Source organism: Stegostoma tigrinum, chromosome 22, assembly GCF_030684315.1.
Source record: "Stegostoma tigrinum isolate sSteTig4 chromosome 22, sSteTig4.hap1, whole genome shotgun sequence".
NCBI lineage: Eukaryota > Metazoa > Chordata > Chondrichthyes > Orectolobiformes > Stegostomatidae > Stegostoma > Stegostoma tigrinum.
The window spans coordinates 19,473,317-19,485,230 of NC_081375.1; the positions used below are offsets into that span (position 1 = coordinate 19,473,317).

General features: G+C 41.5%; 1 protein-coding gene across 1 annotated transcript; it reads left to right on the forward strand.

Moving 5' to 3' along the window:
• Positions 1 to 6,300: 6,300 nt before the first annotated feature.
• On the forward strand, positions 6,301 to 10,641 carry sox9a (SRY-box transcription factor 9a). The gene is made up of 3 exons (XM_048555251.2): positions 6,301 to 6,875; positions 7,735 to 7,988; positions 8,241 to 10,641. Exons 1-3 carry the CDS (start codon positions 6,439 to 6,441, stop codon positions 8,972 to 8,974), a joined length of 1,425 nt encoding a protein of 474 aa, XP_048411208.1. The 5' UTR covers positions 6,301 to 6,438; the 3' UTR covers positions 8,975 to 10,641.
• The last annotated feature ends 1,273 nt before the right edge of the window (positions 10,642 to 11,914 follow it).

Consider the following 11,914-nt stretch of genomic DNA (forward strand, 5'->3'; position numbering starts at 1 on the left):
GCTCTGCTTGTTCTGCGTCTTTCTTCCCTGTGTGGAATTCCACGGTGTGGAGTGTAACCCTGATATGAAAAAGTAAACATCGCACATTGTTACTTCGACGGGTTGGCTTTGCACCCTCAAACACACGGTAAAAATCGGGTAAGAGACGGGGCATACAATTGGTCTTTATTGCAAAATTATGAGCACTGCCGTTCCAAACTGCACTTGCTGGTGAAGGCTAAAATCCCCCAACAAATGTCCATCTTACTTCGGCCTGGCATGTTATATGGTGGGTCCTGTGGGGATTAGAATGAGAAATTGATTTCATTCTAGTTGCTTTCCTAAAGGACGAATTTTCCTTATTTTAATTTCCAGTGTTCTCTCTCCCTCTTATGTGACCTTTGGACTGACGTTAAGCTGAAACCGAGTTTCTGTTTGGTTCTCTCTCAGTTTAATACAATATTACTGATTGAAACTACCCCAACAACAATGCACCCATTGTGAGACTGTTAACAGAGACTGGTCACATTTCAGAGACGACAAGGTGATACTGCCATGACGTTTAAGGTGGTTCTGCTTTGTGTCCAAGCTTTACCTATTTGTTTAGAACTACTTCCTAAGTGAAGTGATTTTACAAACAATGATTTAATGACAGTACTTCAAGAGAACTCCTCACCTTGCTTAAAATATATTTCAGTGAACAGAAGTCACTGACACAAAGTGGAACTATTGTTTTGAAATTTCTGCACTAAATTTTATTCTGTTAAGAATTCGAAGTGCAGCCAAATTAAATAAAACGCCAACATTTAACCTTGTCCTGTACTAATTATATAATGTTATATTTTAAATGGGCGCTCTGAAAGTTTGGTTGAAAGCGAGTGCCAATAAACAGAAAGAAAAAAAAATGTACTCTGCGGCGAGTGGGCTGAACAAAACTCTTCCCATCACATCTGTAACTTTGCAAATGCTAAAAGACATGACGGGTGGGGGGGGGGGGATTGGCTTTGAAAATGTCCTGAGTAAGGCACTGACAACATCACACGACATGACATGCATAAAGCTGTGTAATGGGCTTTCAGCTGAGGTATTCGAAACAGGAATTCACTGGAGAGGTGTATAATACTTTTTTTAAAATTAAAAAATGTCGCTCTTGACTACCTCAAGAAAAGACTTAACCTACAATGAAAGATAGCGAAACAAATTGGGAAGATATTCCTCCTCCAACACAGACTATGCAAATATTGCATGGTTTACGGCTCGAAATGTTGCATTCAAAGCGCGGGTCTAAAGTCTGTGTTGTGTCTGCCTCATAAAACATACAGACAAACTCGTCAAATCTCCGGCCGCTATTAAAGACAAACAGTCTGCTTCAAAGATGCCCAGTTACTAGCGAAGACAAGGCTCAGGCATGCGCACGGAGAAGCTCCAGCTCTGTCGCAGAGAACAGAAGACTGTCCGCGCGGTTTACTGTACGCAAATGCATTGCATTCCCTTCCCTACTTAACGGCGTTTATATTTTGGACAGGGGAAGGAAAATGAAGCCTGTGGGCGCTATCCGTGGCTGTGCCACCTTCTTGTCCACACCCTTTTCATGCATCCACCTTCAACAAACCTGACCCTTCCCGAGGAAATCAAAAGTTGGCCTGTTGGTCAAGAACTGCAAAGTGAAAAATAATGTCCAGAATTCCTCGCCTTGCTTTTCCCACGCCACTGCATTGTAGTCAACTCCTTCGTGATCTGTCTCGCTGATCGCGAAATCTCTGCGCCGCAAAATTCGCACACTTGGTTTCAAACCTGTGGAATGCAGCACTCGCGGGTTTTTTTTAGAAAGCTAAACAGTTAGGTGAACCTTAACCTTTTCGGTATCAATCGCCAAGCAGTCAGTCGCGCAATCGGAGGCAGGACAGAATTATACCTGCTGCGCAGTGTATTTTTCCAGCGATTTTAAAACAAGATCCTGAATGTAAAGTTGGCGGTAAAAGTTATTGTCTGCGCAAGAGCCTACATGAGCTGACCATTTATATCACTTTGATATCGTTTATGGTAAATGATAATAGACGTTCGGGAATGGTGAATTATCTGTGTGTATCGGGGAGGTGTTGCCTGGGAACCTAGCAATGATAAAGCAGTGCTTATCATTCGAATTCGTGTCTTATCGCTCACTAGTGTTCATTCAGGTTTACATCGAGAACGGGAGCGTGAATATTTTTCCACCTTTGTGCGCTGACATTTAGCTTTAATACAAAACGGTTTACTGGCTGGGGATTTTTCCTGAATTGTTACACATTCGGTTCCTATCCAATTTAAAAAAATACACGATTGGTAGCAATATTTTAAAACAGACAGCATCCCGGTTCGAAAGGGGAATGCCTCTCGTTTTGGGGTGGGTGTGATCGTTTCGATCCTACCACAAAAACATGTGCAGTTCATAACAGAATAGAACTTCAACAGAAACGCCTCTGTATGCATGCCGGCACTTTTCAAAATGTTCCCTGAACACATACTTCTGAAATTTGATAGGATTTTTAAAAATATATAATTTTTATTTTTTTCTAACTTGTTATTTTTTTAATTGGCAGAAATTGCAGAAATGACACAGTTGGAATACAGCATTGCAATTCCGGACAGTTAGTTCTGTGGTCAATTTAATTTTAGATAAGCATCGTTTTAGCCAATGTCATCTGGATTCCCCCCCCCCATTAATTAACTCTAAAACATTATCCGCGATGATTTCATAAGTTTTCAGGCGGGTTAGATTGTATTTCAATAGGTGTGAGATTTATCAGGAGTGCGAACCGTTATTTGACCAGATTTTAATGGAAGAAAACATGAATTGACTTTGACTTAAAATGCAATAATTGCTTTTGTTTTGCCAAGCAGCGTGCATTTATCAAGAACAGTATTTACATGATAACTGAATGTTATCATTAAGCTTTGCAGCCGCGTGTTTGAAAATGTCAGAATATGCTGATGTTTATATTTTTTTAAAAAACGTGCCAGTTGAAACAGAATTATGTATGTGGATTCTTTTTTAACATTCTTAGATTCTTACGGATATCTTATCAGTTATTGAAATAATCCTTTCTCTGAACAGATATTTCGGACGCTTGGATGTGAACTTTGGTGAACTATTAACAAAAAAAAACGAATGGACTACAGTTGACATCGGGACAGCGCATCTCAGTGAGATGAAATTAAGATCTTCTGTTTAATTCCGCAAGCAGTACACAGAGATTTAGATCCATTAACATCTTGCTGGGTTCAGTTAATTACACGGTAGTTTCTAATGCAGTACAGATCTCGCAATACAAGTTCACCATTCATCCCCTGCAAGAGAAATTGCACTTTTTCACTGCCCCTTCCTTCTGAATTTACTTAGTTACATTTCCCCCAAGTCATGTTTCTTGTGGAGGTTAAGGAAAATTTTCTTGCGAGATGTTGTTTCTGAAAAGGCAAATGCATTTGTATTTCATTCCAAAAAAAGACACCCCCTACCAAAATAAGAGTGGGCTCACTTTTAAAAAAAACTTTTAAAAAAGTCTAGCAAATGAGTGAAGCATGCCGTTGCGTTCCTTAATTCCTCATGTTGTGATACCTCTCCCGGCCAGTCGCTGACACAGACACACTTACATTTCCCACAAGGATGAGCCGGGAAAAAGTTGGGTCAAGTTTTTTGGGAAGATGGCGCCACCTCTGGTCACAATGGAGTACTAACGCCCTCCCAAAGTTTCTCCTGGATTCACGAGTTTGTTTACAAGCCGTTATCTTCACCAAAGATAAACAGCAGTCATTTATCAGATCATTAAAGCGATTTTTCACGGCCCGCCTATTTAAGGGGACAGAAATACCGCCACACTCGCCAACGCCACAAACTCGTGCCGGCAAAGGCAAGTGTTGGTCGGCATAAAACCATAAATGAGTCACAATGAACTATGTATACTTCTCACGTCGTTAAAAATAAAAGCCATACGTTACGATTATTGATGCATTCCCTCAGTTGTAAAACTGATCCTATCGGAACGAAAATTAAATTAATTCTGTTTTTATTTCGCCTTCAAAGTGAATTTGCGGGAGTTTTTTTTGCAATTTTTGCCAACGATCAAAGCACACTGATGTGTGTTTTGTTTTCCTGCCGTTCACACCTATCCATTTCTGGACTCAAATAGATCGCGAATCGAAAAGAGTAATACCAAAAAGAAAGTTGAGTTCGATGCTTTTCAGACAAATCAGACTAGACAAAAACTTCCGAAATATAGCCAAACTGGGTACTTCTTGAATCATCTAACATGCTATTTTTGTCACGAAAGAAAATGGAGCAATTGCAGCTGAGAAACCGTTGAATCACATCATCTAAAAGACTAATTGAAGTCATTATTAACGTGTCTTGAATATTGACAACTCTCATTATAGGGATTAATTCATTTAGCTTCATGAAAACTGCAATTAAAATCCCAAAGAGCAGCATTCGAGCAGATATGTTAATCGGGATTTGTTTTACTTTGGCCTGTCTGCAATAAATAAATATATAATATATATTCAGTCAAAAACATCCCTCCGTATGTTCCATCAAGGGTGGAACTCTTTGCAATGATATTATTACAGGGGAAAGGTTTTGCCATCGTTGCTTTGTCGTGTTCTCAGATGCACTTATTACTATTTGCAATTTACAGAACGCTGCAATAAGATTCCCAAAGCCAAAAATATGTAGGGGAAAAAAAATGACAGAATCCTACTCAAACTCGCCATTACACCACAGGCATCTCATCACTAAGAAAGTTATGAATATTGTTCAATAAACCCCTCCAGGAGGATTGCCAAATCCAAAAGGACTTGGATTGTTCACAAAACAAATGTGCACCGAACATCCCAGCAGTAGAACCTCCCAGGTTTCTACAAAGCATAATCATCTCCCACTCGAGAAAACTCGATCTCTGTGTGTTCAAGGGCCTGATAGATATGCAACACGGTTGACCACTTTGTTTATTTTAGTTGTTGCAAGCAACTTTATTTCTTGTTCACAAACTCTGAGCTTGCACACTCAGGTTATTGCAGGCTGCTTCAGCAGTGCAGTCTGTGTGACAGTTCACAATAAAACGTGTGGATCAGACAATTTAACCGAAATCGGAAACGTTCACTGGGAGTCGGGATACTTTTAACAAATCCACACTGCCCCAAAAGACTCAAACTGCCCCTCTGTCTTCAGTACAGTCACATAGCCAGCTTAGAACTTTCAGATAGTGTCAATTAGACACGCGGATGCCCTTCCACACCTCAAATAATTGCATAGATAGCCCGGCGGGCAGACATCATGTTTCCATCTAGTGCCTGCTTGGTATAAATGCTTGACTGCTGAAATTTTAATCAGCTTTATTGCATCTTCCATCATGCCTTTTACTATTATTAAGTTTCAGCCACACTTAATCAGAGTTGGATATTCTTTTGTTTTTCTCCCCCATACTGGAAGATGTGCAACACCCATTTACTAGGAATTTACTTCGGGTGGCTCTGTCCTCCTCAGCAGGGCATCATGCTACTTGCTCAGACTCCCAAGTCTCACTACAAGCTCCTAGCCAGGACAGGAGCGGCGCACCGTGTAACTACTGTACCCCTCCTGACTGGCGCTTCTTGGTCACGCACGCACCTTTCCAAGCGAACTCAGCTAATAAATGGCTATGTTACCATAATGACCTAGGACATCCCCTGATTTACGGTGACCGGTGGAATTTGATCAGGTCGAACCTGATGACATGCTCGCAATGAGAGTGTGTGTACACACACGCAGGCCATCGTGGTTGTAAAATCGCGAAATGGGTCGAAACTGCAGCTGAAAAAGAAAATGCATCTCCAGGAGAGAGTGCGATTGCACACGATAGCGGTGCGAACTCGCTGAAATAAATTGCAAACAAACTGCAGCCTCACGGCATTCGGGGAGCAAAATCGTTCAAACTATTTCCTGTTTACAAAACACACAGCTTGCAAATTAAACAGGCGACATGTGCAGACACGGTATAGAGGCAAGAACAACAAAAAAACTGCCAAAATGAGACTGTTGCTAAAACTGCCGGTATCTGTCGCTTAATCTAGTTACATCATGTTAAGGGGGAAAAAATTGGGAGCTGAGATTTGATCAATCATCGGTTTCCCAGCTGAGTAGAGATTTCGTTTTTTTTCTGGGGAGGGGTACAGCTCCGCCCTTTAACCCCACCCCTTAAACTTTGAACCAATTGCACAGATGGAAATCACTAGGCGGTTTATTGCGATTGGCGAATGCGAGTATGTGCCCCTCTATTTAGCAAGTCAAATATACTCAGAAGACAGCCCTAGTTCCAGTAACAGACTTACTTGGCTACAACTGCGAGAGCAGTAGAAACTTTCTCCGCAGAGAGAGAGAGACAGGCTGAGCAAGTTCTCCTCTAACATTTTATTTCCTTGCTAGCGCAGCCGCCCAACTCTTCTTGCATGAATCTCCTCAATCCCTTCCTGAAAATGACAGAAGAACACGAGAAAACTCTCTCCGACGTACCCAGCCCGACCATGTCCGAGGAATCGTCCGATTCCCCGTGTGTATCCGGGGCTGGCTCGGACGCTGAGAACGGCAAACCGGGCGAGAACAGCCCGGACGAGCTCCGCGCTCAGAGTCTGGATTCCAAGAAAGACGAAGACGACAAGTTCCCGGCGTGTATCCGGGAGGCGGTGACCCAGGTGCTGAAAGGATACGACTGGACCCTGGTCCCCATGCCTGTCCGCGTCAATGGCTCGTCCAAAACCAAACCTCATGTCAAAAGACCGATGAACGCCTTCATGGTGTGGGCTCAAGCGGCGCGGAGGAAACTCGCCGACCAGTACCCTCATCTACACAACGCCGAACTCAGCAAAACCCTCGGCAAACTATGGAGGTAAGCGGCCTGCCTTTAGAGGAAGTTTTATCATGCAGGCGGATTCTGCTGGAGATTGACGCGTGGTCACTTTTTTTTGTAGTGAACGCTGATTCTATTTTGTTGTTGCAAACAAAGACTTGCCCGAAATAATGCACAGATCTGTTTTCAGGTAGTGTAGGATTAGAGTTGGTAGGAGTGTTTGTTGGGCTACTTGGATGCAGAGAGGATTGCAAACTCTGCTGCCGTCTGCGAACGTTAAGAGGGATTTTAGTTTTGATTTGAAGGCAGAGTAATGCGTGGAGACGAGAGTGACAGATTCATTTCAGGGCGGTGAAGAGTGAGTTAGCTGCAAAATGCAAAACCCAGTAATTTTCAGGAGGAGGCGGATTTCGGATCTGGAAGGGGGCCCTGAGTGTTTGATGGTGAATCTGGGACAGAGGCTTGGTAGGGTGGGTGGGTGGAGAATAATTCGTTCCTCACTTTGTCGCGGTTAAAACTGCCTTTTGTCGCGCAGTAATTGCGGTGGGCAATTTTATGTATATATATAATCGATGGCAGAGAATTATTCTCACGAACCCCCCCCCCCCCCCCCCCATTGCATCTGCACGAAAGCGGTGTCCTGACAGAAACCTGCGACCCGCCTCTGCTCCCGGGCTCGGAGCTCAATCTTCATGGTGTGCAGTTTTCTGAATTATTGAGAAGATGCAGTTCTGCAATTCAGTGATTTAAAGCTAGCTGATGCCCTTCCCCATTGTTGGGGTCTTTTAAAAAATGTTACTTTTTATTTAATTAATTCAGACTCTTTAGAGGTGGGAATGATAGAAGATGGCTCTTATTTTTAGGAGGAAAAAGTTCAGTTTTCTTGGTTTCACTTTAGATTGCTGAACGAGGGCGAAAAGCGTCCTTTCGTGGAGGAAGCCGAGCGCCTGAGAGTACAACATAAAAAGGACCATCCTGACTACAAGTACCAGCCGAGGCGGAGGAAGTCAGTGAAGAACGGGCAGGGAGAGAACGAGGAAGGAGCCGAGCAAACCCATATCACCCCCAACGCCTTGTTCAAAGCCCTGCAGGCGGACTCTCCACATTCAGCCTCCAGCCTGAGCGACGTGCATTCCCCCGGAGAGCACTCAGGTAAATATGGGAGGGAGATACCTGAAATAAATTGGGTGGGATGTCGGATAAAGGAAGTGTTGAGCTGTTATAAAAAAAATCAAGCAACTTAAATAATTGTCAACTTGTCTTTTAAAACAAAAATAAAACACTTGCTCCTAATGTAGTTCTGTAGAGATCGTGTTCACTTGTGGGTGCCGCAGCTCGGAGTAATCAAATTATTTCTATTTTCTCTCTATCTCTCTCTCTCCCCCCTTCTCTTGTGGCCTTCAGGGCAGTCTCAAGGACCACCAACACCTCCCACCACTCCCAAGACAGAAGTTCAGCCCGGTAAACCTGATCTGAAGCGTGAAGGTCGCCCCCTTCAGGAAGGAGGGAGACAGCCTCACATTGATTTCAGCAATGTGGACATTGGAGAACTCAGCAGCGAAGTCATGTCGAACATAGAGACTTTCGATGTCAATGAGTTTGACCAGTACCTCCCACCAAACGGGCATCCAGGAGTTCCAGTCACCCACAATGGCCATGCACAGAATGCTCAGGCCACCTACACAGGCAGCTATGGGATTAGCAGCACTTCAGTCACCCAGGCTGCCCACCCTTGGTTGTCCAAGCAGCATTCAATGACCAGCCTCGCCAGTGAGCAGGGACAGCAGCAGAGGACACACATCAAGACAGAGCAGCTGAGCCCCAGCCACTACAATGAGCAGCAACATTCTCCACAACAAATCAACTACGGCTCCTTCAATATGCAACACTACAGTTCATCTTATCCATCCATTCCTCGCACCCAGTATGAATATTCAGACCACCAGAGCACCAATTCCTATTATAGCCACGCTGCAGGGCAGACCACAGGCCTGTACTCCACCTTCGCCTACATGAGTCCATCCCAACGCCCCATGTACACACCCATTGCCGACACCACAGGAGTCCCTTCCATTCCCCAAACCCACAGTCCGCAGCACTGGGAGCAACCAGTCTACACACAGCTGACCAGACCTTAATGACTTTCTGGTCTGAACTTGAATACGTAAAGGAGATTGATGAGAATCACAGAGAGGTGCTCTCTGCACTCATATGAACTGCTGTGAGAAGTGGCCGAAGTGTCCTACCACAAAGTGCTTTGCTGTGTCCATTCAGTACCGGTGACTGATTCTGTTTTTAAATGTTCAAACATCCATGACTGACGAATTAAAGCAAGTCATTGAATGAACAAAATCTGAGCAGCCAAGTCAGCTGGTTTGGTCATTTCCTGTGTTGGACTTATTATTTTGTAGTATTGAAATCCTCTGTGAGGAGAATTTTCTTTAATTTTTTTGAATTTAGTATGTACTGTGTATGAGTCATTGCCATTTGCAGTGTGGGGATTTATACATATTTTAGAGAATAAAAGCTCTTATTTTGAAAGATCAAATGCCAAACCACTTTTGGTAGAATACTTAACAGTTTGCATTTGCTATTGCCATAAAACCTATTTTTGTATGAAATAGTATCTTTTTTCACTCTATTTAGTGTCCTTTTTGAAGAAAAAAGTGTTTCTGTAATTCTTGTTGGGAAAAAAAAGCAGATTAATGCCAGAATGTAGTAAAAGGAAGGAATAGGTGAATGTTTGATATCAGTTTAAAGCAGGATGGCATTTTCTGTAACCTATAGAGGTACTGATCGTTTCACCAGGCTTACCCACACAAGGTGCCGTATGTTGTCTTATGAAATGGAATAGACGCTGAGGTGGGTTGAGTTTCTGAGCATTTCTATGCAGAAAACTGCATCGTTCAAGCATTAGGTGGTGAATCTGCAGCTGACATCCAGCTTCCTGCATGAGAACTTGCGCATTAAGGAAAACAGGAAGTGTTTTAACCCTCTGAGTACAGCATATGTGTTGCACACTGCGTGCAGCAAAGCAACTTCCAGAGCTTTGAAAGTCTAAATTCCTGTCAAATCCTCATTGGTACTGCAAAATGTTTCACCAGACAGCATTACTATCAGCAGTTATTTCTTACATGTGAGAAAGAGGAGCTTGTACCCCTTTTCTGGGCGTCCATTGCTCTCTTAGTGCTCAGAGGGAAAGAGCTCTAATTATGAATTCCCGAAATATTATTTATCTTGTAAAGTTTCTTATTAAAGTAATTTTCTTACATCTTGTACTTAGTTCTTTTCTGTACAGTTGTGTGGATGTTAAAAAATAAACAACTATATTAAGCTAATCAGACGTGTAAAAGACTGGAAGATCATTTTCAAATGAATATGCAGATTGCAAATGTAGTTTACAGCATTTGCTAATTGCTTCAGCTACTACTTTTTGCTAACTAGAGAAATGAAAAACTTTTTGTAACTTTTTTATCTGACATTTACAAAAACCTTTTAAAAGTTTTCTCTATTTTCATTAAGCTGTGGCATGGTTGTACAGATTGCTTTTTAAAAAAGACAACAGGCATTCAAAAATATATATTTGTTAACAGTTTTATTGGAAAAGTGTAATAGGGATTCAGTGGTACAGAATTCAATTACTCTGTAATATGGCTGAAACTCTTTATTTCTGTATAAAAGTTGGACATTAAAGTATTTCTGTAACTTAAAACTATCAAATCAGATATTTTGCCTTTAGGTGAGTTTGGAAAGAGCTGTCTTAAATAAACTTACCTTTTGTATATTATTGTTTGCAATAAATAAGAAACATATTGAAATATAAATTGTTTATGGTCTCGTCAGTACACAAGGTTACTGCATTCGTGAACAAATTCAACAGCTAAAATAAGCTTTGTATGTTAATGCAATGCATACTCAGGTCTATTTCTTCCACTCTATGCCACTCAAGTTATCGACATAGTTCTTATTTTCCCCACACGATTTCATTATCCTGTCCTTTTGAAGTCTGTACAAATCTATAGCCACAAGATGCTTTTGCTCTGTATTGTTGATGAGCATCTGAAAAAACACAGATGAAAAAGTATGCTTCCAGTAGGACACAGCTTTGATCTAAATGAAGCCTATCTAATTTGACCAGTCCCCTAAACACAATGGAATAAACCATTAAAGTATCTGAAACCTAAAACAAAATCATGCACAGTGCATAATCTGTTCACTAGAAGTTTTGGTCAACAGTTTTTTTTCCCAGTAAATGTGCTCATTAACATGCTAGGCAGCCTCATGTGACAGTACTTGGCCCCATATATCTCTTTGGGTGGTCTGTTGTTATGTAAAATCTGGTGGCTCACCCTTAGTCACTCAATTGTTGATTTAAAAAAAAGGCTTCAACAATCTCCATTTTTAAGTTTCACACCATATTACTGCTTCTAATACAAATTAGAATAAATTATGGTTAAAGCAAATCATTTTTAAAATGTATTTGGATAATTTGCATTATCCATCTCAATGAAACTAATTAATGCTTGGTTGAAACAGAATGCTACCAAGTGGTGTTAACGGACAATGTGTTGTATATGGAATACTAAATATTCTTGTATTGTTCAACTAAAATCCAGTCTGTGGCCTGTTAGTTGCAGCATCAGCATGGTTGATGCCAAAAAATTGAATTCTACTTCTACCTTGCATTCCAACCTGGTACTCCGTCTCTGAGCAGTTTTGCCAGTTCTCAGTTGAGCTGCTAGGTGGAGCAAGTTCTGGATGTTGCAACACTCTTTCTTGCTAGAGAGAAGCAACAAGAAAAATGTCACATGACTTTACAAAAGGGAGCTTACTGTTAGAATAATAAAAAGGAATATTTCGAACATCTGTGGACAAAACCATTATACTGTATATTCTGTTAATTTCACAATTATCGAAGGGAAGATTATTAGCAGTAGTTACAGTAGAGGTGCTAAAAATACACTTTCAGATATTACACATAATTACACATTTTATTTTAATTACAAACATTGCCAGCCAATCAGCTTTGTAGGGAATTCAGCAATTTATTCATGTTCATCATCTTGAATTATGGCATT